Source organism: Lagopus muta, chromosome 23 (genome assembly GCF_023343835.1).
Source record: "Lagopus muta isolate bLagMut1 chromosome 23, bLagMut1 primary, whole genome shotgun sequence".
NCBI lineage: Eukaryota > Metazoa > Chordata > Aves > Galliformes > Phasianidae > Lagopus > Lagopus muta.
In genome coordinates this window covers 2,561,298-2,588,607 of record NC_064455.1, presented here as the reverse complement: position 1 = coordinate 2,588,607, position 27,310 = coordinate 2,561,298, and the positions used below count along the sequence as shown (strand labels likewise).

General features: G+C 49.2%; 2 protein-coding genes across 3 annotated transcripts; both read left to right on the top strand.

Annotated features, from left to right (window-relative positions):
* Positions 1 to 358: 358 nt before the first annotated feature.
* Positions 359 to 17,331, top strand: SELENON (selenoprotein N). Its single transcript, XM_048925545.1, has 12 exons — positions 359 to 540; positions 3,192 to 3,309; positions 4,090 to 4,217; positions 4,866 to 5,078; positions 5,745 to 5,869; positions 8,135 to 8,272; positions 9,901 to 9,982; positions 10,939 to 11,127; positions 12,068 to 12,173; positions 13,031 to 13,143; positions 13,821 to 13,922; positions 14,496 to 17,331. The coding sequence occupies exons 1-12, from the start codon at positions 433 to 435 to the stop codon at positions 14,664 to 14,666; spliced, it is 1,593 nt and encodes a 530-aa protein (XP_048781502.1). The 5' UTR covers positions 359 to 432; the 3' UTR covers positions 14,667 to 17,331.
* Positions 17,332 to 17,427: 96 nt separating this feature from the next.
* MTFR1L (mitochondrial fission regulator 1 like) lies at positions 17,428 to 26,360 on the top strand. 2 transcript variants are annotated; one of them, XM_048925548.1, is made up of 8 exons: positions 17,428 to 17,527; positions 17,741 to 17,868; positions 18,745 to 18,849; positions 20,228 to 20,337; positions 21,329 to 21,540; positions 24,191 to 24,500; positions 25,583 to 25,708; positions 25,795 to 26,015. In XM_048925548.1, the coding sequence occupies exons 2-7, from the start codon at positions 17,854 to 17,856 to the stop codon at positions 25,686 to 25,688; spliced, it is 858 nt and encodes a 285-aa protein (XP_048781505.1). In that variant the 5' UTR covers positions 17,428 to 17,527; positions 17,741 to 17,853; the 3' UTR covers positions 25,689 to 25,708; positions 25,795 to 26,015. The 2 variants fall into 2 exon arrangements, 1 of the variants encoding a protein (XP_048781505.1); XR_007373179.1 differs by adding an exon at positions 26,048 to 26,360 and having other exon boundaries at positions 17,429 to 17,527; positions 25,583 to 25,952.
* Positions 26,361 to 27,310: the final 950 nt, after the last annotated feature.

The window sequence follows — 27,310 nt, the reverse complement described above, 5'->3', positions numbered from 1 at the left end:
GGGATTGCAGCGGGAGCAGGGCTGGCTGGGCTCGTGCTGACAGGACACGGCCTCGAGTGTCGCCAGGGGAGGTTTAGGTTGGATATCAGGAAAATCTTTACAAAAGGGTTGTGGGCACCGGAACGGGCGCCCCAGGGAGGCGGTGGAGTCACCATCCCGGACGCGTTCAAAATCCGTCTGGATGCGATGCTGTGGGACACGGCTTAGCGGAGCGCTGTTCGGGTTACGTACGGTTAGGCTGCGGTTGGATCCGATCATCCGGAAGGTCTTTTCCAACCTGAGCAACCCGACAAAGCACAGCAGCTGCCAAACACAAAGTTCCGTTTTTCCCTCTCACCCCCTCGGGGCCTCGCGCTGCGGGCGGAGCCCTTCCCTCAGCCCGGCTCCTCCCGCCGCGGCCATGGCGGAGCGGCGCCGCTGAGCGCTCGGCCCATGGCGGTTCCCGGCGCGGCTCCGTCGCGGCTGGCGCTGGCCCTGGCCGCCTTGGCAGCGCTGGCCGCCGTGAAGTATTACCGAGACACCGAGGCCGCCCGGCAGCAGGTAACGGGACGGCGGGTCGGGCCGCTCCGGAAATGGAGGGCGGAGCGCATCCGCGATGGGGCTGAGGGGAAAGCGAGGCTTCGGTTGGCCGCCCCGCAGCTGTGGTGGGAGCTGAGCAAAGCGGGCTGAGGGGCGCTTGGACTGGAGTGAGCGAGCTGCGGGGCTGGGGGGTCCGTGATGAGGGAGAGTGGGACGTATGAAGTGGCCATAATGGGGCTGAGGGTCTGTCGTGGGGCTGAGGTGGCGTTCACACAGTGAGGTGGCCATCATTGGGATGAGGGGTCCCTCATGGTGCTGACGTGACATTCGCACTGCTGAGGTGGCCATCACGAGGTTGAGGGGTCCATCACTGCCCTTCAGTTCAAGGACAGGGAACTGCTTTAGAGAGTCCAGCGCAGAGCCACAATAATGATGAAGGGAGTGGAGCATCTCCCGTAGGAGGAAAGGTGGAGGGAGATGGGTCTCTTTAGCTTGGTGGAAGCTGAGGGGTGACCTCACTGATGTTGATAAATATGTAAAGGGCATCAGGAGGATGGAGCCAGGCTCTTCTCAGTGACATGCAGTGATGGGACAAGGGATGCAAGCTGGAACATAGGAGGTTCCACATAAAGATGAGAAAAAAAACTTCATCATAGTAAGGTTAATATCAGGATGCCCAGAGATACTGTGGGGTCTCCTTCTCTGGAAACATCCAAAACCCATCTGGGTGCATCCCTGTGCGACGTGATCTAGGTGCTCCTGCTCTCACAGGGAGATTGGACTAGATGATCTTTTGAGGTCCCTTCCAATCCCTGACATTCTGGTGTCACATTCTGGTGATCACAGTGCTGAGGGCTCCATCGTGGGGCTGAGAAGGCCACTGTGGTAGAGATGGTCACCAGGGTGATGATGGCAATGGTTGCCATGCTGAGGTGCTGTTGGCTCCCAGTGGGCTGTGAAGGCAGCCAGGGGTTGGTGGCACTGGAATCGGTGTTGTGGCAGGTTGTGACTGGGCAGTGCTGGAGATCAGAGAAAAGGTGAACAGAACGAAGTTTTTAACTTTTCTTCAGCTTTGCTTAAAGCACATGGTTCTGGTTATTGAAGTATGCTCTCCATTCTTATGGACTGATAGATGGTAATGTCTTTAACACCTGGCACCCACATTCCCTTCCTCATATTCTGCTGCCTTCGCTGCTCAGAAATGTTCTGCATGTGTGGGGCATAACTGATCCTCCACAACTGATCCTCTTTCTGCCTCCAGCCCTGTTAAGCAAATGATCATGTCGTTTTCCTAAGCTACAGCAGCAGGTGGTCTCACCAGATCAAATCTTTGTTGCTCATTTGCCTTCCATCCCTTGAGGTCCGTCTCTGTGAAGTGCAAAAGAAGAGGGAGGCTCTGAAAGATTCATCAGCAGGGAATCATCGATGGGCCTAGGATGCTCTTGTCTCGTTAGAGCTTAGCACACAGCCTGGATGGCCTCCTGTGCAGAGGAGGTTGCCACTGTGCACAGCCTGTGCACTTTGCACTGTAAGGATGGTGCAGGATGTGCCATGCCCAAGCAAGCCCTGGAGCCTGGTCCAGCACTTCACGACATAACCCTGTCACCTGGCTCTCAGCTAACAGCGCAGCTGCTCAGGAAAACGTTATGTAGAGCCCCGTGTTTGTTTGTCCCCATTCATCTGGGGAATAAAGGTGTGGTTTTGGCTTTAGAAACATGGGGATTCCTGAATGGGTTGCTCCTCTCAGTAGATAAATAACCCTCATGTTTCTTTACTCCTATTTGCAGCTGCGTAGTTCCTATGCTCTCTTCTCCACATTCTATGTTCTGTATTACTGCCTTTATTCAGTCATGTCTGAGTCCAGATCTCTGGTTTGTATTCCAGTATCTTTACTTTTTTATCTGCTCAGTCCTGAAACCACCCTGGCAGGCTCTTAAGTGCTTCTGTTGCTGCAGCTGATGGGAGCACAGCCTTCTGGGCTGCATTACTGCTGCTTCTGACTGGCAGGTAACAGACAGGAAAATAAACTAGTTCAGGAGCTGTGGGGATGGTAATGGTGCAGCAAACAATAAACAACTGAACAGCAGATGACAGTATTTGTCCTTTAGGTGTTTATTGGTGTGGCAGGGGAAGCTGCCCCAAAATGAGAGGCCAGGTGGGATCTGCTGGCTGTGAGTGATGCCACTTGTCTGTCTTGCTGTCCTTTCCTTCACAGCAATGTGGAGCTCTCTCACCCTGCCTGCACGTTGTTGTTTTTCCATCAATAACGAATGCTGCAGAGTGGAAAAGTCTATCAGAATCTAGCCTTTCTGGGGCCATTTCAAGTGAGACTTTGCATTTCAACGCGTCATTGCTGTTTGCCATTGGGGCACCTTACGTGGGCTTTACAGGCTGTCCCACCAAGTGTTACAGAGGGAGAGACTGAGGCACAGGGATCTTACAGGAGTGTCTGGAGGAGGTGGTCGAGTTGTGGTTCCTGATGTACGGGTGGGTAGTGATACCTGTGGAGCAAGGAGCCAAAATCTTAGCCCAGTCATGACACAGGAGGCAAAATCCTGCCAAGGGATGTTAATCTGTTCATTTCATCACTGCTTGTGGCCTGGAAGGAATGCGAATATGTGCCTCTGGGAGAGGTAGGGGTGATCCTCACTTCCCCTTTCTTCCCAATGCAGGAGGTGGCGCTGAAGTCTTTGGGCAGCGAGGGGCTGTTTCTCTTTTCTTCTCTGGACACCAACAACGATCTGTACCTCAGCCCAGAAGAGTTCAAGCCGATAGCTGAGAAGCTGACAGGTGCGTTCCTGCCCGCCATGCACAGCTCGCTCTGCACAGACTGAGCACAAGCAATTTTTAGGGATGTCTTCATTTTTTTCTTCTGGGTGCTGTTTTGGATCTTGCTTACATGAAGACAGACTGCTCATGAAAAGCCTTGAGCATTAGATGCTGCTTTCACAAAGTTCAGTTTTTATAAGACTAAAGGTCCCGTTTCTGGCCTAGCAGAGCATGTAAGTTACTTTGTCTGGAGCTTATAGGAGATTTGGGATGGATAAATGCAACAAATACAGCTCAGCCCAGGCTAGGCCAGTACTGTTAGTGGATCCTATTTCAATCATATGCTTCTCTTGCTGCAGCATTCTCTCTCATAGCAGCTGTGAGAGGTTGTGTTTGGAGCTGTATCAGCACATAGCAAATGTCTCTTGGTGGTGCCAAGCAGGGGGTGATGATAACATCCAGCAGAACTTAACAGTACAATTGAAATGCACAGAGTTGCTTGCTTATGTTTAATGAATTGACTGAAGCACGTGTCTTTTCCCTCCTAGATTAGATGAGAGTATTTAACAGCCGTGGAGTTTAAAGTGTCACCCACTGGAAGAAGGGCTCCCCTTTAAGTCATGTAGCAAAAGCCAGGTGTGGCTGCAAGTTCTGGTGGGTTCCCCATTGCACGCAGTGTAGTGGCTGCTGGGGAGCTCCCAGTGCTCCTAGATTAGCCAGGAAAAATGTATAATCACTTCACCATGGTTTAAGAGGGGAGGGAGGGGAAACAGCTGCTTTAATTCCTGTCTCCTTGTCTAGGAATTACTCCGGTCTCAGACTTTGAAGAGGATGTGCCTGATCCAAACGGGGAGACGTTGTCCATTGTGGCTAAATTCCAGCCTTTGGTCATGGAAACGATGACGAAGAGCAAAGATGGTTTCTTGGGAGTATGTATCCTGCAGGATGTGTAGGGCCAGAAATACCAGTGTAACCATGTACTGTGGGCTGGTAGCATCACCAGGAATGAGCACAGACAGTCAGCATCTTCTCTCAGTTCAGTGCCACCTGCAGACTCACTCAGCTTCAAATCCTGCACCCAAGTCAGTGATTGAAACAATGGGAACTGGCCCTAAAATGGAGCCCTATGGAACTCCACCAGTGATTGACCACCAGCCTGGTGTGACCCCATTTCCTGGAGCCCTTTGGCAGCCACTTGTTCACCCATCACGTTGTTTTTGTCCAGCTGTGTGCTTTGACCAGGAAGCTTGCAGCTTTCTGCAGTGTTGTATTGTTTTCAGTGCATTCAGCCCCACTGTGTCCCAAGGAATGAATGCTCTGCTCTTCCTGGGAAGCTTGAAGCAGACACCAGAGGTGGCTCCACCACAAGCAGTGATGTTGTGCCCTGTTCACTGCCTCCCATTTTGCTCACGTAGCTGAAAGCTGACAGAACTATTTGATGGTGTTCAGGGTGGTGCAAAGAATTGAAAATATGATTATTATTATTTTTTCTTTCTCCTCTTAAGCACAGTTACATCCATCAGCATTGCTGTGTGTGTGAGGGCTGAAGGCTGGGCTCTGATGCTGTCTTTTAACAGATCTCTCACGTCGCTCTTTCTGGGCTGAGGAATTGGACTGCTCCTGCATCCCTTAGGAGTGTGATGCTTGCCAGACAGTTTAAAGCCTTTCTTCCTCCGAAGAATAAACTGGATCTTGGTGATCCGTGGTGGATAATTCCTAGCGAATTGAACATCTTCACTGGATATCTTTCCAACAACAGGTTTTACCCTCCACCTCCCAAAGGCAAAGAGGTGAGATACGAAATTTGATTCCCATACATCTGAGAGGTGGCTTGTATGAATGTGTACTGCTTTATAGCCCAGATAAATTGAATGGACAAGGCTATTGCTTGTCTCCCTGGACTTTCCAAGGCAGCAAAAGGGCTGCAGGGTACAGCCAGGAGCATTGTCTTCTAAATCAGGGGTAAAAACTGAATTATTTCAGTAAAAACTGAAAGCAGGCAACATCTCAGGGTATCTGTCATTTGTAAGGCTGACTGGAGGAATTCCACTTTGCTTTATGACTTCTTAGTCTGGCTGTAAAGCCAGTGTGGGTGCCCCAATAGGTGTCCCTGATCACATAGCTGATACATCTTCACAGTCTGTGTTAATTGATTGCTTACTCACTCTTAAGGAGTATTGATTAGATACGTGGATCAGTTTAGCATGTTCATTCACCCAATTGGGATAATGGAATCTCGTGAACAACAGGAATAGCTTTAAAAAACATGGGCAATGGATTTATTTTTAAAGAAAGCCTCTATTTTATGGCTAGGTAGGACTCCAAGCTAATTTTCAAGTCACAGCAAGTCTCCTGTCTTGCTGATCTGATGGGGGGTTGTTTTGGGGCTGCATCTGACCTGTTATCTGCGATAGGCAAGGTGCTGTCATTCTTATCTGTTACAATTCTTGCCATAGATCATCATCCACAGGCTTCTGAGCATGTTCCACCCGCGCCCCTTCGTCAAAACCCGCTTTGCTCCCCAAGGATCCGTGGCCTGTATCCAAGCCATCAGCACCTACTACTACACCATAGCATTCAGGTAAGGGCACGGGGCCAGCCTTTAGCGAACTTGTGTTTTGTAGCGTATCTCAGGGGAGTGGAGGAGGCTGCGATGTGCCAGAGAGCGTGTGTGTGCTTTGTGTGTGCTTTGTGTGTGCTTTGTGTGTGTGCTCTGTGTGTGCTTTGTGTGTGTGCTCTGTGTGTGCTTTGTGTGTGTGCTCTGTGTGTGTGCTCTGTGTGTGCTCTGTGTGTGCTCTGTGTGTGCTTTGTGTGTGCTCTGTGTGTGCTCTGTGTGTGCTTTGTGTGTGCTTTGTGTGTGCTTTGTGTGTGCTTTGTGTGTGCTTTGTGCTCTGTGTGTGCTCTGTGTGTGCTTTGTGTGTGCTTTGTGTGTGCTCTGTGTGTGCTCTGTGTGTGCTCTGTGTGTGCTTTGTGTGTGCTTTGTGTGTGCTTTGTGCTCTGTGTGTGCTCTGTGTGTGCTCTGTGTGTGCTCTGTGTGTGCTTTGTGTGTGCTTTGTGTGTGCTTTGTGTGTGCTTTGTGTGCTTTGTGTGTTTTGTGTGTGCTCTGTGTGTGCTTTGTGTGTGCTTTGTGTGTGCTTTGTGTGTTTTGTGTGTGCTTTGTGTGTGCTTTGTGTGTGCTTTGTGCTCTGTGTGTGCTTTGTGTGTGCTTTGTGTGTGCTTTGTGCTCTGTGTGTGCTCTGTGTGTGCTCTATGTGTGCTCTGTGTGTGCTCTGTGTGTGCTTTGTGTGTGCTTTGTGTGTGCTCTGTGTGTGCTCTGTGTGTGCTCTGTGTGTGCTCTGTGTGTGCTTTGTGTGTGCTTTGTGTGTGCTCTGTGTGTGCTCTGTGTGTGCTTTGTGTGTGCTTTGTGTGTGCTCTGCGTGTGCTCTGCGTGTGCTCTGTGTGTGCTTTGTGTGTGCTTTGCGTGTGCTTTGCGTGTGCTCTGTGTGTGCTCTGTGTGTGCTCTGTGTGTGCTTTGTGTGTGCTTTGTGTGTGCTTTGTGTGTTTTGTGTGTGCTTTGTGTGTGCTTTGTGTGTGCTTTGTGCTCTGTGTGTGCTTTGTGTGTGCTTTGTGTGTGCTTTGTGTGTGCTCTGTGTGTGCTCTGTGTGTGCTCTGTGTGTGCTTTGTGTGTGCTCTGTGTGTGCTCTGTGTGTGCTCTGTGTGTGCTCTGTGTGTGCTTTGTGTGTGCTCTGTGTGTGCTCTGTGTGTGCTTTGTGTGTGCTCTGTGTGTGCTCTGTGTGTGCTTTGTGTGTGCTCTGCGTGTGCTCTGTGTGTGCTCTGTGTGTGCTCTGTGTGTGCTTTGTGTGTGCTCTGTGTGTGCTCTGTGTGTGCTTTGTGTGTGCTCTGTGTGTGCTCTGTGTGTGCTTTGTGTGTGCTCTGCGTGTGCTCTGCGTGTGCTCTGTGTGTGCTTTGTGTGTGCTTTGCGTGTGCTCTGTGTGTGCTCTGTGTGTGCTCTGTGTGTGCTCTGCGTGTGCTCTGTGTGTGCTTTGTGTGTGCTTTGTGTGTGCTTTGTGTGTGCTTTGTGTGTGCTTTGTGCTCTGTGTGTGCTTTGTGTGTGCTTTGTGTGTGCTCTGTGTGTGCTTTGTGTGTGCTTTGTGTGTGCTTTGTGTGTGCTTTGTGCTCTGTGTGTGCTTTGTGTGTGCTCTGTGTGTGCTCTGTGTGTGCTCTGTGTGTGCTCTGTGTGTGCTTTGTGTGTGCTCTGTGTGTGCTCTGTGTGCAGTGCTGTGCCCAGACTAGAGATGTGCCCTGGCTGGAGTTGGGTGGGAGCAGCTGTGTGATGTTTTCCTGAGGCCTGAAGATGGCACCTGTGTTCTCCCACGGTCACAGCATGCGTGGTGTTGCCCAGGTGCAGGACAGCAGCCAGTATGCTGTCACACTTTGCAGTGTTTGACTGAAATTCTGAGGAGGAAGAGGGGAGACAGAGCGTTTCTCCAAGGGAAAGGAGAATTCTATAGAATTGTTTTACTGTCTTTGTTAAATACAACTGCTACTTGCCCAATTAGACTGGAAGGCAGACTGAGGGCATCTGAGTTTGTTTCTGTGTTTCAGGGGCTCATAATGTAATTCATCCTTGCTGGATGTACACTTATTGCCCACTTCCAAAAGGTATCAGTACCCACGACACTGCTGACCCTGGGAATCTGCTCCAGTTTTACCTTCTTTGTTGTGTGACATGAAAAGCTTTTTGAACCAAACCTCTCTCCTGCAGCTGTACTTTCTGGTGCCTGCAGATCACTTCTCTCTGCTGTTGTTTGCAGTGCACGATCCCTTCCTCCCAGCTCTGGAGCTGATGGCTCCCATCTCGTTTCAGGATCCATGCTGAGTTCCAGCTGAACGAGCCACCAGATTTCCCCTTCTGGTTTTCCCCAGGCCAGTTCACAGGTTACATTGTCCTCTCCAAGGATTCTTCCCATGTGCGAGAGTTTAAGCTCTTCGTCCCTAACAAGAGGTACAGCAGTTTATTTTGTGTGCTGAACAGACCTGAGGGTTGTGGTAAATGAAGCCCAGGGACTCTGGGATCCTGTCCTGTACAAAGCAGAGGTGGAGACTGTGCATGGAAGGAGGCTGGTGGGCTCTTTTTATTTGAAGATATGGGTGCAGTGACAGCCCTGAGCAGAGCACTGCAGTGCATGGTTGTCCTGGCCTGTACAGGAAAGGCAAATCTGCAGTCTGAGCTCTATGCCTGATAGTTTTGCTGTTTGCTTCTGTTTTGTTTGCACATCCTTCTCTGCTAGTGTTGTCGTGTTTTCTGTAGGTAGAACCAAACTATCAGTTCCCTAAACTGGATCTGATGCAGTTTTTTCAGGAATACTTCTGCTTATCAACAGGTGTGAGGGGAGAGCATCAGGCCTGGGAGAGGCAGAGAAGGACAAGGACTGAGGAGGGAGGGAGGGACAAGCTGGGCAGAGATCACAGGAGACACAGGGTGTAAATGGGGCTAGGGATTGATGTCTTTGTATAACCTGACTGTAATGAGAATCCAAGTCTGAGCTGTACTGTGCCACACCAGCTCAGAAGGGAGGTATCTGCAGCCACTTGGGAAGACACAAGGGAGTGGTGAGTTTAAGCTTTCCTAGAGATATTGCCCTGGAGACAGACAGCAGCCTCTTCATTATCAGCACTGCTTCAGGCTGGCTGTGATCCTCTGCCCTGTCCCTGCAGCCCCTGCTTGGCCAGGACACTTGGAGAAGTCAAATGCTTGTTGTAAGCTGCAAAGGCTCCTTGGGTGTCAGCTGGATGAGTTGATGCTTTTCAGCCAACTCCTTGGAAAATCTGAGTGAAATGAGCTTTACAGTTGCCTGTAATACCAGCAAATGCATCTCTGCAGTTACTGAGAATCCCTGACTTATTTTAGGGTCTGATTCATTCACCAGGAACTGTCCCTTTGTACTTGGAGCATGGGGAGAGCTGGAAGGGGTCTGAAGAGGCAGCAGCCCCTGATGATCTCAGTGCCTGGCTGAAAGCCCTGGAGTTCAGCAGAGTCTGATGCACACGCTTCAAAACATTTCTGCTTGTCATTTCATTTTATGGTGTAGTTTCACACCAGCTCATTCCTGCTCTCTGGCAAGCAGCTGGAAGTGTTCTAGGGGAAGGGAGCCTCAATTCTCTTTGCCTGTGATGGCAGGAGAGAAAATTACATTTTAAAATCCTGGTGTCTCTGTCCTTATGGCTCTGTCAGCACATTCAGCAGAGCAAGCAGACGCTTACAGCTCTGCCAGAACTCCTTACAAAAAGCCTTTTGCTTCCAAAAAAAAAACCAAAAAAACACTTTTAAAAGTTCAGAGAGATCAGAAGGTGCAAGTTAAGTGCTGGCAGGGAAGGATGTGCAAATATACCTCTGTCTGCTTTAGTCTGATGCTACTCAAATGTATGAATGCATTTGCCTGAAATGTTGGGTGGGTGTTTGGGCCCTGAGCCAGCAGGGATCCACCATCACTGATCCTGTGCAGGAAACACTGTGATCTCTAGGAACCTCCAGGTTCTGAGCCTCAGTGCAGGCCATTGAAGAAGAACATCAGGATTTGCCATGCACAGCTTTAGCCTTGGGTGGCTGAACGTTCTGGGTTCACCTTGCAGGTCTCTGAATGTTGATATGGAGTGGCTGTATGGAGCGAGTGAAGGCAGCAACATGGAAGTGGATATAGGTTACCTGCCTCAGGTCTGTAACCACACTCGGTCCTCTGTGTGCATGCTGGATCTTGGCAAGGATTTGTGCTGCCGTGTGCCTGAGCTGCATAACCTCAGTTATCCCTGCTGGTTGGAGCTTTCTGTTGAATGCTTCCATATAATAATATATTCTCTGTTGATCTGTGTATGTCCTTTGCAGCAACATGACTGTACACCCCCCTGTTGGTCCCTGTGGGTTGAATCTTAACCTCCTGGACTCACATGAACTTTTCTATTTTTAAAGAGCTGGCTGACAGGCAGAAGGGGTGAGGGAGCTGGACACAGGCTCTGAGCCCAGAGGGCTGTGTGTACAACAGTGTGTCTGGATTCAGACACTGCGGGAGCTTATTCCTCTATTCTGTGGTAATCCCAGTTCTTGGGACAGGAAACATGAGTCAGAATTTTGAATACCTGAATTGAACAGTCCCATTTTCTCCTGAACTCGATTCCATATTTATTTTTAATCAGCAAAATTAGTGAAAACAGACTTAGAAAATAGTTTCCATTGTACCAGGAGCCTGAGCTACAGGGCAGCTCCTGAACAGCTTTTTTTGTTGCACTTTCTTGTGCCTATAGGCACAGACTGCATAAGGACTTTGCTGACTGTGTGAACAAGATTAGCTCTGCAGATTCTAATCATTTTGAGGGTCTGATATGCCACAGTCAATAATCTCCACTCAGAAGATGGCAACACATGATGAACAAGTCTCATGCATTTCCAATCTAGATAGCACAGGCAAACAATAACTGACAGAAATGAAGTTGCCTTCTTGTTATTTCCCAGTAAAACAAATCTACGGTTGTTCAGGTGCAGCTCCAGGATAGATGGGTCTCTGTCTTCATTAGGAGCTGTGAAGTCTTAATTTGCATCTTTATCCCGTCCTGCTATACAGAAAAACCCATAGCTGAATATCTACAACATCTGACTCTGAGCCTCTTCTCCTGCAGATGGAGCTGGAATCCACGGGGCCCTCAATCCCCTCTGTGATCTATGATGAGAATGGAAATGTGATTGACAGCAGGGATCCCTCAGGGGAGCCTATTCAGTTTGTGTTTGAAGAGATAACCTGGCAGCAGGAAATCTCCTGGGAAGAGGCAGCCCAGAAGCTGGAGGTGGCCATGTATCCATTTAAGAAGGTGAGAAACAGGCTGTGCTTTTCACTGGCATGTTTCACTGAGGCAGGTCATTTTTACTGAGATGTTCAGTCACTTTGAGGACCAGCAGAAACCAGAGGCCACAACCTGCTCAGCATTCAGAGTGGTATGAGCAACTCAGTGTGTGCTCCCTATGCTGCTGCATCCTACAGTGATTTATAGCACTGGGTTATATATAGAAACTATTTAATATGACAATAGCCTGTGGAGCAGATGGCAGCTGCCTGTCACTCCTTCCTTGGCTGAGGAATGCTCCCCTGACTGTCTCCTTGAGCTTGCAAGTCTCACTTTCACCTGCTGAATTGGTGATAAAATTCCCTTCATTTGAGTTATCGGAACATTTTCTGTGCAGGGTCCTTCTCAGACATTTTTTAAGCTGTTTCAATGAGACTTTGTGATAAATATCTCAAGTTCAGGTTTCCCAGCCTGCAGAGGCACATCTGGAGGCTGTCTGCAATGTGTGAAGTTGGCTGTGCAAATAAAAGCCCACTTGCTGTGAGGGGTTTGTTACAGTCTCACTGTATCCTCAGCTGTTTGTCAGACCTGAGGGTAATTCTATCTTCCTGAAGGTTTCCTAAAGGAATGGAATGGGTAACATGGTAACACAGTTAATGCTTCAGACTTGCTGTGCCTTGCTGCGTTCTACTTGAGCAGCAGTAACAAGATGACCAGCTGAAAGTCAGCAGGAAAAGAGATTGTTCTTGCCATGGAAGTGCCTCCCTGCTTCGTGTTGACTCTGTGGTGAGGGAAGATAAAAATCCCCTTCGGGGAGAGCACCACAGTTAGAATTGCTTTGGTTTACAGGAACTGCTGCAGCTCATTGTAGGCCATCTCTGGGGTGTGGAAGATTTGGTTCCTTCAGATCCCTTTTGTATTTGGGATAAGCTGTTCTTTGTTTCTCAAGTCTCCTATCTGTCTCCAGGTCTCCTATCTTCCCTTCACAGAAGCTTTTGAGAGAGCAAAAGCAGAAAAGAAGCTGGTGCACTCAATCCTGCTGTGGGGTGCCCTGGATGACCAGTCCTGCTGAGGTGAGGGACTCTCCCACAACAGCTGGAGGAATGATGTACCTCATTCTGGGTCTGAGAAGGGCTGAGTGTCAGGAAGCTGGTAGGGAGCCAGTGGTAAATGTTATGTTACTTATTTTGGTACTGAATATGCCTGGATAGAAAAGGGCTGGAAGTGGGGAATTATTGATCAGAGCTTAGATACCGGTGGTAAAATTAGATGTATTAGAGAAAAGCCTTAGGTGACTCAGTCATTTAGGTGCCTTTGTTGAGGGGAAGTTGTGGATTTGATCTTCCCTCTTCCCTTCTCAGTCTGCTGAGGTAGAGGCAGCACCTGCAGAGTTAAAGAGACGCTGCTCTCTGCTTTGTCCCTGACACCTGCATGGGAGAAGCCAGAGCCAGGCGTGGGCCTGCAATTGTGCTGCTGTGAGACTGTTCCTCCATGTGCCCAATAACTTGTGTGCTACAGAAGAGGGGACAAACATCTGGGAGAGGTGTGGAAATCTTTGTCCTGTCTGCCCTTAAAAACTCTCCAGGCAGATTGCTCCGCTTAGTGTGAAAAGCAGGAGGCACTCAGGGTGAGTGTGCAGGCTCTGATCTTTTCTGAAAAGCACCAGCCCTGTCAGCCCCTGTGACATTCTTGCCCTGGTCCTTGTGCTGTTTTGCAGGTGGGTGGGATCTGCTCTGGTGAGTCTTCTTTACCAGCAGTGTATGCTGGAAGCAGTAAGCTATGGAAAACTGTCAGCAGAGGGGAAATAAGACCGTGTGCCAGGTTAGGGGGAGCCTAAGGCAGCTGCTGTAACAGCTCAGCAGTGGCATGAATCGTGGCAATAATCAGCCTGGAAGCTGCAAACAACTCTGTGCCCCTCTTTGTGTGCCAGGTTCGGGGCGAACTCTCCGGGAGACCGTCCTGGAAAGTTCGCCCATCCTCGCCCTGCTGAATGAGAGCTTCATTAGCAGCTGGTCACTTGTAAAGGAGCTGGAAGAGCTGCAGGTGAGTGTCACAGCCCCTCTGCTTTCTTTGTGTTTGGTGCTGGTGAACGCAGGTGGTGCTTGGCACAGAGGTGCTGGCAGAAGAGGGGAGATCACACCTGTGCAGATGAGGGATTTTGGTTCCAAGCCTTGTGTGTTCTAGTAACCAGTGGCAGAACAAACACCAGATAGAGGCTGGCTAAGAAAATAGCACAGTCATCCCTTTCACTCTGTCATGGTGGTGGTACAAAAAACCAAACCACATGTTTCACTGCTCCCAGATGCTTTAAGCCCTGTCCAGGGCTTGTTGTGCTATTGGCAGGTTGACTTCTCTGTAACCCAGGCACTAACCAAATACTCCTGGATCTCCTGTCTGCACCTTTCCCCACTCATGAGTCTATCCCTCGGCCTTTGCTGAAAGCAGGGGTCAGTTACAGAGCTGGAGATGCTGGGAAAAGCTGGGGTTGGACTGTTGATGTGCCTGGGAACTGCCAGTAATGGGATGATTTTGTTTTTGGAGGAGAAAAGCTTAGCAGAAGTGTGAGGGCAGGGGGACACTTGCAAGGGAATAATAAAGCAGATCATGAAAATGCTGGCAGCCACCATGTTACAGAATGGCTCTCATGTTAGGATTGCTCCTCCTGCTTTCTTCTGCTAGTTTCGATGTATACAGTGTGTTTCTTTGGGGTTCCTTTACAGACAAACAGGGAGAACGAGTTCTACAGCAAGCTGGCTGACCTGCACCTTGAAAAATACAACTTCCCTGTGGAGATGATCATCTGCCTTCCCAATGGCACGGTGGTATGATCATTATCTCTTCAGTTTTCCTTGGTTCTCCCCACCTGAATGTACTCTCATCTGCAGAGCCTGAATGCCGTGCTCCCTCAGCCATTCTGTGGGTCCTCAATGCTTTGTAGGACTGTGTGTTGTTCTTGTGGATGACACAGGGACTCTGTGGGCCCCTCTCCTATTTCCTTTGGGGAATGGAAGACATTTTAAACACATGTGCTGGTTTTGCATGTAGGCTGGTCTGATAGCATGCACCCCAGCAGTCAGCATGGCTGGGCTGCCATGTGCTGACTTGCACTCGTTGCTAAGTTTCACACCTGTGTGATTTCTCCCCAATCCCCTTTGTATTTTTCTTAACCTAAATGAGGGGTCAGCACTCTCAAGGGAAAGAATGGACCGTTGTCTTTTGCTCATCTTTGTCTGACTGTGAAATAGAAACCCGAATCCTCAATGCTGAATTAGCATTTGCAAAGTGTTTGAGATTCTTTCAGAGTTGTTGCAGTCTTGTGTCATGGCTAAAGGCCAAGGCAGTGGATGGGAGATTGTGCTGGCCTTTAAAGTCTTCTCATCTGTTTTCTCTCCTAGATTCACCACATCAATGCCAACTACTTCCTGGATATTACTTCTATGAAGCCTGAAGATGTTGAAAGTAGTATCTTTAGTTTCTCATCCAATTTTGATGACCCTTCTACTGCAACTTACCTCCAGTTTCTTAAGGAAGGACTGCAAAAAGCAAAAGCTTATTTGCAGAACTAAAACCAAAGGCACCCGAATGCCTCATGGAGTTGGCCAAACACTTCAGACATCCATTTCGATTGCAGCAGTTCTTCCTCATCTTTGTGCCATGCACTGATGTTAAGATGCAGACAGTTCCAGAACGGGGGCTTTTCCATGGATGATCTGGAGATGTTGGTTCAAGGCTAAACTTCCAAGTGATACCAGTTTATGTCATCTGCCCTTCTGAGTTCAGGAAAGTTTTTACAGGAGTGAGAACACTTGGATCTATAAACATTCTTTGTGCATACATCTTGCCACCCACCCCCATACTCTTCCTCCTCCTGCTCAGACTCTGGGATGAAACTCTTTTTACAGCCATACCAAGCATCACCAGGAAACATCTGATCTCAAGGACTGTGTGTTGAGTTACAGAGAACAGCACTGCTGTGATGACTGAACAATCATGATGCACATCCATGCTGTGTGGGCGAGTGCACAGAATCCAGTGCAGACAGCAAGCTCTTCCCTGGGCAGCTGGTGTGTGCCGAGCTTCCTGCCAGCAGCACTGAGCTGTAGGCTGCTCTGTGGCGTGGATCCCAGTTCTTTGTGACAGCATTCTTGACAGCAGTGGCAACCTGTGTGTAAAGGACTGTAGCTGATAATGTGTAGGCGTGGAAGTAGGAAGATGTAGCTTGATCTCTGAAGTAGCCTCCTCCCAGCTTCCTGGGATGGTTATCCTGAGCGACGTGGTGCAAGAGCTGTATCGCTCACAGTCTTTGCAGCTGATGGAGATGGTGAGGTTGATGTGGTGCAACTAGGAGTGGAGAACGGGGCATTGGAGGTGTGGTGCAGCTCAGAGATGTCAGGTATGGGTTAACTTGGGGAATAAGGGCCAGAGCCTCTGGCAGTGAGCTCCACCTGTCCTAGGGTGTTGCCTACAGGCAATGGGACACTGTACTGAACTGTGCCCCCCTCCTATTCAGACCAAAGCTACTCCCACCCCACCTGTTTTGAGAGCTTTGTTCTCCCAGTGTGTCGGCAGCAGTGACAAAATACTCAGTGCATGTTTGCTCTGATTTCTCAAGTCATACTGAATAATGAACCGTGATAAAGTTACCTTTAGGAAGGGGAGATTCAGCCTTATGTGAGAGTTTTGGATGGTTTAGAATGGACCAGTTTTAAAGAAACTGCCAGGAGCATTTTCCAGGGAGGAAACTGTTCAGACAGAGCGCCAATTGCTCTTGTCTATAAACACCCTGAGCAGTTGTTCCTCCTCTGTACCAATGGCTGACTGCACAGTGAGTGAAATTTAGGGAAGGAAAAGTAAAAGAAACGGTGTTTTAAGCACATTCCTGTAAATAGGTGAGACAAACCATCTTCAAAAGATGCCTGCAAGCAGCCCTTTCAATTGATACTTTTCTGCTCTCTGAAGCACAGTTTTGTTGGACCAAATCCAGAGTTAGGGGAAAGGGGGGTACTTTCATTCTGGGCATCAGGACCTGGAAGGGATGCTGGGGTCACGATTCACAGAACCACAGAAGGGAAGAGGTTGGAAGGGATCTCTGGAGGTCATCAGGCTGAGTTTAGATGGACCTCTGAACAACTCAGTGTAGTGTAGCTAATTGCTCTAAGTGAGATTAATTACCTGTGGGATGTTTCCTAGTATTGGCTTTTTAACTATGCATTAGTTCCACACTTTTCTAACCCTCCAAGTGGCCTGCAGTAATTACAGGTTTGGATTACATACAGGCAGTGCTTTCAGTGGTGGCTGTGGAAAGTGTCAAAGCCTCCAGACAGCGTTAAAGAGACCAGGAGTCAAGTCACCATGGCAGCTCAGCCTTCTGGGGACTTTGAATCAAGGCAAGAGCAACAGAGCACAGTGCCTACCTCCATCCAGCACCTTGGGAAGCACTGCTTTAGTGTTATCTGCTCTTACAGCTTTTACAGCAGGAGCTTCACCTGAGGGTTTCTGTTCGTTTCTCACTTTTTGTTAGCCTCTTAGTCTGGAGCCGCAGACTTCAAAGCAGCACACGTGTATTCATTCCATTTATTTCTCTTTTGACTGGTTTTGCAGTAGAAGGGGCCAGAGAGAGCAGTGGCTGAAACAACTCAGGGTTGTCTCCTTAAGGCTTGGGGAATCAGGTACAGGAGCAGTTCTGCAAAGCTAGGGAGCAGCAGGCAGAGGAGGGACCGGAGCCCCTCTCCCTGGTGCTGTGAGCACAGCAAGAAGGCATTCGGCTGAATTGAAGCAGGAGCCCAAACAGCCATCCTTAGCCTGGAGCAATGTGGAGAATCCTGGATTCAGCAGTGTCCTCGTGTTATCTCATGAACCATAAGACATCCCAATCAACCTGTCACCTTCCATCCACTGCTGTGAATGGGCTCTGGACAGAAACTGTTAGCTGAGGACTTTTTTTTTAATACGTGCCAAGCGTTTTCTCTTATATTTGTAATCTTACTATATTTTTCAGTAAGCTTGTGATATTCCAAAGGGGGAGGGCGATGCTGCTTTTCACGATCTCCTGTGCTTCGTGACGCTCTGGCCTTAAATCCACAAACGGGTCAGAGCTGATGTCTGCCAGCAGCACTTCGTGGGAAAGCAGCACTGCTCCGCCTCTGGATCTGCGTGCGCCGGTGCCGCTCGGTGTGACGGGCTGTGCGGGCCGCCTGTAGCCGCGTTCCTTAAACCGATCCCACCAGCTCAGCCTCGCTCAGTCCTTGCCTGCAGAACGCCGGGTGGGGTGTTGGGGGTGCGCTCCATCCCACGTGCTGCCTACGGGCTCACGGCGCATGCGCGCGGAGCCGCAGCGGAAGTGCGCGGAGGAGTTTCGCTTCCGGTGCGCATTCTACTTCCGGGCGGTGAAGGGGCGGTGCTGGGCGCGGCGCGGCTCCGCTCTCAGGTAGCGCTGGGTGAGGGCGGGGCGGCGGGCGGGAGCGGCGCGTTCTGCTCCATCGGGTTGGGTGACTTCGCCGCTTCGTGCCGGCAGCGGCCAGGCGGCACCGCCGGAGCTCGGCAGCGCGCAGGGGACGCTCTTGGCCCGGCTCGGTGGCTGTTGGCGCGGCCCCGGTGCGGGAGAGCGCAGCGCTGCAGCGCACTGACCGCTGTCTTGTAGCGAGAAGCCCGCGGCGCAGTCCCGAGCGGCGTGCCATGAGGCCGGAGCGCGTCCCCGGGATCCGCAGCACGCAGCCCTGATCCCGCCCCGCTGACGAGCTGCCGGTGCCCGATATGGCAACGGAGTCCGTAAGTACCGCCATCACCGATCCATCAGCTCCGCGGTGCTCTTGGCACCGCTCCCCGCGCGCTGCCCTGCCGGGCGTTCAGTTCGAAGCACAGGGACTTTTCAGTACAGTGATGTAACTGCTATTTTAAGGTTAGCTTGTAGGCTTTGTGCGCGTAGCAAATGGCAGTGATAAATTCTTAATGGGTTTGGTGGTGAGCTGAGCAAAATAAGCTGTTTGGATTCCTGGCTTTCGTTGTGGTGTTTGATGCCCGGTGCTGTGCAGTGTCCTGTCAGAACGCCAATGGCAGAGCTGTAAAACTGGGGGAGGGAGAACAACCAAAGAGAGACAGAACTTGTTTTGAATCAGTTTAATTAGTAGCCAGTGATTGCAAAAACACTGATTCTGGAGATTCTCCCTGTGACTGTTATTGAGGGCTCTCAGTTTGGATAGACATTGAATGGACTTGATGCTTTGTTCAAGAATTGTTCACAGTTCTGTCAGCATTGCTTTTAAAGGTCGTGGAATTAAAGGTACCTCCTTTAAATGTGATTTCTGGCTTCATTTTTCTTCTGGACCATTCACATAAGGTTTTCCTCCTTTCAGCATGTTTTTATCTATTGCTCAGTGTCTGTTCCTGAACACTTGTAGCTTTCAGTCCTGAAATAGTGCACTTGTGTTTAAAATGCCCCTCAGTAACTGACTCGCTGCTCGACTAAAGCACAGTTTGATGGCATTAGAACCTTAGCTGTTGGTAGGTTCTCATATTCCTAATTAAAACTATCTTCAAGCAAATCGAAAATCAGAGATCAGATAACGTATGACAGCTCCCAGTTTAATAGGTCGTAAAGAGGACAGCTGACTTTGAATATTAATTGTGCAATACGGCTTCTTTCAGACAATCCCCATTTGGCAGAACAAACCCCACGGCTCGGCGCGCAGCGTCGTCAGGAGGATTGGATCCAACCTCCCTTTAAAGCCCTGTCCCAGAGCCACCTTTGAGGTAAGCGTGCTCACAAGGAGTTTGGTGGTTGTGGGTAGGGAGCAAAACAAGGCATTCTCACAGGATCACAGAATGGCCAGGGTTAGAAGGGATCTCAAAGATGATGAATCTCCAACCCCCTGCTGCATGCAGGGCCACCAACCTCCACATTCAATACCAGCCCAGGCTGCCCAGGGCCCCATCCAACCTGGCCTTGAACACCTCCAGCATAGTTTCCACAGGAGAAACTTCCTTGTTGTATACCAAAAGCACACTGCAGGCAGAAGCAATGTTCAGTCAATGGTGTCTCAAAAAAACAACCAAACAAATGGAAGATATGCCTTACATTATTCCCCCTCCATACTCACTGGCATAGAAGACAAATCAAAGCAACTTCTTTTCTCCTCCTTCTTTCAAATAAATAAAATAAAAATAAATAAAGCTTAATGAAAATAAGGCAACCACACACTATGGGGGCATGACTAAGTAGAAGAAAACATCAGGATAATTTTCAGCCAGCATAAACTGACGTCGTGCTACGGACATGAGATAGAGCCTCTGGAGAAGTGTACATGCAGCTGTTTCCAGATGTCAGTCCCCATTCTTTTAACAGATTGTGGATCAGGTCTTCATTTTTGATGTGTCTGTGCTCAGTGCCAGCACACCATTCAGACAGAGAAAAATAAGGGTAATTTGTGGCAGGCTTGTTTGCTGGGACGATATGCTTAACATGTTCTGGGTGCAGATGAGCACTTATTTACTATAAGTGGAGTGTATCTGAACTACTTTTACATGTTGATCTCATTGTGTCACTCATGAACTGCTGAACCACGAACCAGGTGTGTGCAGACCAACACTTGCAAAACTTTTGTGTAGCTGCATAGTTAACTTTAAGGTTTTTTTTCTCTTCTAGTGTAATTCCTGTGCTTGTAAATGACCATTGGTAAACGTTGAGGAAAGCACCTCCTACAGTAATGCCTGTGCAGAGTTGGAGAGCTGGTAGCTGGGAAGGCAGAAACGTGCTGCTGAACCTCTGCTTTGTGTTGTGGCCTCGTGCAGCTGCTGAGCCTGTTTCCTAAGCAGTAAGGAAGGCTAATGGAAGCACTTGTGTAACTCTTTGAGGTCAAGGACGTGTAATGACAAAGTGTTGCACGTGGCCTAGGCAGCGTGTTCAGCAGTATCAAATATCCCTTGGCTGCTTTGCTGTTTAGACTCAGAACACAGTAACACTGGGGCACACGTTGGCAGTGGAGCACTGCATTTCCATAGGATAAACAGTGTTGCAAACTTGTTGGCTGGCTTGTTGTAGAGGAGAAAAGCTCTGACAGAGTGTAACAAATCCAGAGTGGCTTCAGGAGACAGGACCACCATTACCTTCATGTGATTTTCTTCTTTGTAGGTTCTACCTAATGTTTCAGAGCTCTATTTAAATGATGCCCCTCCTGTCCCCACCCTGGCAGACATTGGGTGGATAGCAGCAGATGATGAAGAAACGTATGCCCGAGTCAGGTTGGTTTCATCTTTGTGTCTGTTGACCCTTGTTTTTATAAAGAGGTTTCTTCTGTGTAGCACAGGCCAGAAATTGATCTGCTCTCATGATCTCTGGTCACCTTGAGGGCTGATGTGATGCCTGTTCAAAGATGTTTTTCTCAAGGGACAAGAAAAACACAGAGGTTTCCTGGAGGAATGCTCACAAAGCATTAAGGGCTTGTGCTGCGTTTTACTCACTGAAACATCTGAGCAGAGCAAGGCTCCAGCTCATGGTATTTTTCAGCCTAGGGAGTTGAAGGGTTGAGCTCACAGGATCACAGAGTAGTTAAGATTGGAAAGGACCTCTGGAGGTCATCCCTTGCTCAGGCAGGGATTTCCAGCAGTGTACCCCAGATGGCTTTTGCACATCTCCAGGAAGGGAGGCTCCACAAGTTCTGTGTGCAGCCCATTCCAGTGCTCCATCTCCCACACAGTAAAGAAGTGCTTCCTGATGTTTGGATGGAGCCTCCTGTGTTCCAATTAGTGCCCACTGCCTCTTGTTGTAGCACTGTGCACTCAAAGTGAGTCCTGGTTTTCCTGGGACATTGAGAGTTTGGTGCTGTTCAGTGAAACCTGTGTCCTTTAAGCAGGACAACAGCAGTAGTTATCCTGTGAGAGATTAAATCAGAGGCAGAAGTTAATGGGTAAGTGGTGCTTGATCTTGTGCACCCAGCACAGGGATACAGTTAGCAGGAGGGATGGGATCTGAAGCCATGGGAGCACACAGAGACTTCTGTCCCTGTGCCACGTCGCCTTGTCTGTGCTGTTTGATTGTGATTTCTTTGACTTTCCATTCCTTGCAACGCAGAGAGACAGCGGTGTGATGGCACAGCACATCCAAACAGGGTGTGGAGCACGGTTTGATTTATTGTGCTGAACTGCTTTGCCATCCCAAGGGAGGGCAGGGAGATTGAGCTCTGCTGCAGAGGGGCTCGGGTCCATCAGTGACTGGCAGGTCTTTGTCTCGTAGAAGCGACACTCGCCCTCTGAAACACAAATGGAAACCGAGTCCCTTCACGGTCATACAGCGAAATGCTTCAGTCCCCAACCTGAGGAAGCAGGAAGAGAAGCTGCTGGCCTTGAAGAAGCCTGGTTTACCTGCACTGAGCCGAACGACGGAGCTCCAGGATGAGCTGAGTCACCTTCGGAGTCAGATAGCTAAAATTGTCGCTGCAGGGCCAGGTAGGAGCACAGGAGTTTTCTTCTGCCGAATGAGAAGGGCTGCATGAGTGAAGCATGTCATTTCCTCCATAGGGAGCAGACTTGTTACTGTTCAGCAGGCCTGTCACTCTTGCTGGTGTGATGCCAACTCAGTGCTGGTTCTTTGTCCAGATGTCTGCATTTATTTCGTTAGAGGAATCTTGTTTCTTTTTCAGAAGGACCAGGTGTTGCTTTGTGACTGCATGTGTTCTGCAGGCTGTTCCATCCCAACGACTTTGCTCTATGGCAGTTCATGGGGTATTCTTGCCAAGCTGACTATGAGTGTGAGGGGAGGAGAGACCAACAGCACTTGTTTCTGTTGTGAGCATAGCCCTATTTATGTAACAAAGAAAGTACTTGGGGAAGAGCGTGGTTGATCTGATCTATTATTTTTTTTTATTAATTATTATTTCTTTTAGGAAACGTGATAAAATTCATGTTTTGGCCATGAAACTGAGCTGTGAGTTCATTCTTCCTTTCATGGCCTTCCTTGTGTGGGTATACAGGGTGCATACAGTTCACATGAGCTCTGGAAAGGAGAAGATATTTGCTAGAGCCCAAATCCTAGTAGTTGCACGAGGTGTGTTGCTGCAGTGGCTGCTTGAGTGTGGAAGCCAGCAAGGCCAGAAGTACTTGGATATATTTGTGGAGCAGTCAGAAAGTGGGATAGTTGGTCTCACAGCTTGGAATACATTGGTAAACAAACAGTTCTGCGAGCTGCAGGAATTGAACTGCAGGCAGTTCTTAAAGGCTGCATCTCATGTATGCAGAATATTTTGGCCAGTGACCAAGATGCCAGTTGTGTCACAGCTGCGAGGAAAGGAAGGATCTGTAATTTTCCCATTACTTTAAAGCAGCAAAACAAAGTCGTGCACCACTCGAGCTGATGTCCTGCAGCTGTTGGTGGGGGAGGCAGTGGCTCAGAACCATCCTTACCTGCATCCAGCAGCAGACAGGTCCCAGGTTCCCCTCAGCACCAGGGCTCACTGTGTGCTGGGGCTGCATCTGGTGATGTGTGGAATGCAGGCGGCCGATGGCTGGAGCCCCAGGGCCTCACAGCTCTGATGGTTGGTCATTTTCAGTTCTGTTCTCTGCGGCTGAGAAGCTCTGAACGTGGAGCAGAGCTGTGGGGCTCGTGGTGGAATGCTGCTGTGTGCATGGGAGCGAGGAGCCGCGCTGCCCTCAGCTCTGCAGGCTGTCAGGCTGTCACAGATGCGTGCTTCACAGGGGCTGCGTCCCCTTCCCTCACTGCTCTGATTCGGAGCAACAAAGAAATAGAAATTAAGAGCAGGGCAGATTCCCTGCTGTTCCCCTCCCCAGGCTCTCAGCCGTCCAGCATGCAAGTTAGAAAAGCTCTTTTTCACAGAATCACAGAATCACAAGGTTGGAAACGACCTGCAAGATCATCCAGTCCAACCCCCCTCCCATTCCTATCAGTACCACAAGCACTAAACCACATCTTGTAGCTCCTCATCCAGGCACCTCTTGAACACTGCCAGGGATGGCGACTCCATCACCTCCCTGTGCAGCCATTGCAGTGCCTGACAACCCTCTGAGAGAAAAAGTTTCTCCTCATATCCAACCCAAACCTCCTCTGGTACAACTTCTGTCCCTTTCCTCGGGTCCTACCATTTGCCTGGGAGAAGAGGCCAGACCCTTTTGCACCACAGCCTCCCTTCATGCAGTTGTACAGTGCAGTGAGGTCTGCCCTGAGCCTCCTCTTCTCCACACTGAACAATCCCAGCTCCCTCAGCCTCTCCTCATATTTGTGCTCCAGACCCCTCACCATTTCGTTGCCCTTCTCTGCACACGCTCCAGGGCTTCAATGTCTTTCTTGTAGTGAGGGGCCCAAAACTGAACACAGCACTCGAGGTGCGGCCTCACCAGTGCTGAGTACAGGGGGATGATCACCTCCCTGCTCCTGCTGGCCACACCATTTCTAAAGCAGGCCGGGATGCTGTTGGCCCTCTTGGCCACCTGGGCACACTGTGGGCCAAAATTCACCAAAAGTAATGATGAGGAAGATTAGAGATCTGGATGGGAGAAAACTCGTTTAATCATTCAGTTCCTCTCTGCCCTCAACTCAGCAACGTGCCTGCTCAGCAGATGCCATGTGAGAACTGTTCTGATCAGTGTCTTCTGAGTTGATATGGGAAGGAATGGGTTAGGGCTGAACTGGAGCTCAGGGATCTGGAGTGCACAGCAGGCTCGTTTCAGAAAGGTGGATGTCAAAAAAGAAACGTTGTGCAATCTGCTTTTGCACTGTTAGAGAAATCTCTCAGCTGGCAATTAATAACTACTGACAAGCGTAGTGTTGAGGCCACGGGTGTCAGGGCATTAAACTGCAGGGTTGTTTTGTTGGGGTTTTTTTCAGTGCAGGAAGGTTCTTTCAGTGAGAAATAAACCAAGGACATCTCTGTCTTGTGCTGCAGTGCCGTGCCATAAGAAATGGAGTGGCCATGGAGGGTAACACACAGGCTGTGATGATTTCCTTACTTTTATTCTGTAAATAACAGAAGGCTGGGTGGCTCGTGGTGCCCCTGGTTTGTGCTCTGTTGCTTTGAGAAAACAAAACCAAAGTAAAATATAAAATACTATTTAATCTTTTCGCCTGTCCTGTTTTCTCTTTCAGCTTCTGCTTCCTTCACCCCTGATGTATTGTCTCCAGGAAGTTCAAATGCATCTTCTCCTTTGCATTGTTTTGGACCCTCTTTCCAATCCACGACATCCTTTGTCATCAGTGACATCACAGAGGAGGAGGCAGAACTGGAGAGCCCCGAGCTTCCCTCAGTCTCCATGCTCTGTTCTGCATCCGAGTGCTACAAAGCAGAACCAAAGGATCCTGATGAGGAGGATTCTGTGTCTCTTTCCAAGGCCAGCAGTTTTGCAGACATGATGGGCATTCTAAAAGACATTCATAGGATGAAGCAGAGCAAAGACTTGTAAGTTTGATTTTATTTTCTCTTTCAAAGTTTGGCATCCTTTTTTTTTTTCCTTCTACTTTTGTTTGTCAGATCATTGCAGACACCTGTGTGAGGATTGCTGGATCACAGCCTGAACCAGTGATTGAGCACCAGGTGAGAAGGCAGGGCTGACAGAACTCAGGTGCAAGCAGTGTGTCTGAGTGACTGGAAGGGCTGGACCCTGGGTCCTCCTTACCCTCATTTAAGTGTTAGCAGCCAAGGGGGCAATGTCTCTCTTCAGAGATTGTGCTCTTCTCGAGCTGTCACCAGCCTTTAGAAAGGGTGAGCCACGTTCTCTATTGCTTTCTAGGCTTAATCTTAACAAATACCCTTATAACTGTGCTCTTGTCCTGCTAGAGGGCATTAGCATTGTTATCATTGCCTTCCATTGCTCCCCAGCACCAGCTGTTGTATTCACCTGCCTGTTGGTGCTGCTGTATGCCCACGATTCAGGGGGGAGCATCTCTTTGTAGTGTCATATCTGCCCATGAGGGGTGCAGGGGGTGAGCAGGGCTGTGAACAGCCCAGGTGGGTTAAGATAAAACACTGCTCACAAGGCTGGAGGCCAGCAACAGCAGCTGTGTACTACAGTTACCTCCAAAATATTGGCACTTCAACTTTTACAGTCTGTCTTAAACCATGTGGATAGACTGCATGGCCCTAAGGAATCAAAATAAGCTTAATGGCTTTACAACTTAATGGCTTTATGAGAGATAACAGCTTTTAAGAAACTGAAATAGGCCTTGCAATTCCATGATCTGTTTGTAAGAGAAAAGGAACAAAAAGACAAAACAAGCAGCACTTGTTTGTACTGCAGGGACAGAGCTTGTTAATAATGGGCAAATTTGTATTTTGCTTTTGGTGCCATGAACACAACTGACCAAAAATGCTGAGGTTTGAATGCTGAGGTTTGCAGAATGCCCCCTTCATCCAACACAAGGAGCTGCAGGTGATGGAAGCCAACACAGAACGCTGCAGAGAAATAGCTGCGGGTGTCAGGGCTGGCAGCCAGCAGCTGGCCCCTTCTCCTTCCTGACCCTGTGTTTGTGTCTTCTGTGTAGAAACCGAAGTTCTGCAAAGGAGGAAGACCCTGCTGTTCTGATAGCAGAAGTCTTGAGAAGAAAGTTTGCCCTAAAGGAGGAAGATCTGACTCTGAAGGAGAAATGATGTTACGGTCATTCGGCTCCGTAAGCAAAAGTGTTAAGCTCACAAAATTTCCTCTACAGTAGCTGCCTTCCTAAGGATTGAACCTTTTGCCACTTTTATTTATTAGGAATTTTCTGCACTGGACACTTAAGAAAGACCCTCTGGATCTGACATGTTTTCCAGGTGTTGTTACATTTAAGAGAAAAAAACCCTTTTTAAGATGGAAGTTCCTTTTCCTCTGTATTTTGGTGTTGATGGCTGGCTAAGGATCTTCTACAGAGTGCAGTGAGTGCTGCTGGATGATGTTCTTTCTGTCTACTCAAAGTCACATTAAAACTTACTTTTTTTTGTTGCAATATAAATGATCACCATTTCCACAGAGGTCACACGTGCAATTCTTCCTGTTTGGAGCGTGGTGCAGAGCTGCTGAGAAGGCTGAGCAATGCTTCCCAGGTCTTCTGTGCTTGGCAGGCCGTGGGTTCACAGTGCTGAAGGATGTCTTCCTGATAACTTTGCCTAACCTGATGGGAGAATCAAATGGAAGGAAGTGATGAAACCCTGCAGTCGCATCCGAAGGCTGCTGGCTGGTTTTACTCTCTCCTGGGTATTTCTTAGCTCACTAATTATCATGATTGCATGACAGAATGGCCTTTGTTTCTTGCCATAAATTTAAGACTTCATGGATGGACCTTGTATCATTCAACGTGTTTTATTTAGCAGTGAGGAGGTATTTCTCCAGGAATCTCTATGAACTCTCTGCTGCACTCTAGAATGCACTGGGAAGCTGCTGGGGCACCTGAGGGCACCCTGAGGAGCTGTGACAGTGCCCTGGAACACGGTGTGTGGCTCTGGGAGGCCTCCAGGGTCTCTAGGAAGCCTCTGGAGCACACTGGTGAGCTGTGGGAGCACTGGAGGATTTCCTGGAGAGCACTGGGTGGTTCTTGGAGATTGCTGGATTGTGCTGAGGAGCAGCTTGGGCACTGAGGAGCTCTGAAGGTATTCTAGGGGGGCCTTGGGTACCATGGGGGTCTTGAGAGTCCTTTAGGGCACACTGGAAGGTCTGTAGGGTGCCCTAAATGCCACGGAGCTCTGGGTGTAATCTGCTGTGGCCTACAGTACAAAGGGGAGTCCTTGGAGTAGTGGGGCGCCCTGGAAAGCCTGTGGTGCACCCTGGAGCAACTGAGGCTCAGGCACAGAGAGAGCTGTGTTCTGAATGGAAGCCAGGACTTCAAGTCACCTCCAGTTCTCAGTTTGACCAGTGCTTTGCTGCTGGCCTTAGAATGCAAGGCATAATGAGTTTTTTCTATCATAAGGTGAAGATGGTGGTGATTTTGCTTCAGTAGATTTCCAGGGAATAAAGATAAACTGAGGCTGAGCCATTGCTAAAGCCCTTACAGCTGTAGGACTGAAATGGCTGTCACAGCAGCAGCCACCTGCTCCTCTGAATCTGCGCTCTGTGTATCAGAGTGACTTTGGAGAACGATTGTGAGATATCATGAAAGACAGGTTTGCACTTCATTAATATTGAATCATCAAGAGCCACCTTTATACACGACAGCTGCCCACAATGGTTGCATTCCTTCATTGTGTGTCTCTGAGCTCTCTGTGCAGCCCTGGAGCACAGGAGGGGGTTGTGTTGGTGG

What these genes read in the sequence shown, in the direction of transcription:
- MTFR1L (XM_048925548.1), top strand. An exon ending in GTCCCAGAGCCACCTTTGAG is followed by an intron (nt 18,850 to 20,227) that starts GTAAGCGTGCTC and finishes TCTTCTTTGTAG; the next exon opens with GTTCTACCTAATGTTTCAGA. An exon ending in GAAACGTATGCCCGAGTCAG is followed by an intron (nt 20,338 to 21,328) that starts GTTGGTTTCATC and finishes TTTGTCTCGTAG; the next exon opens with AAGCGACACTCGCCCTCTGA.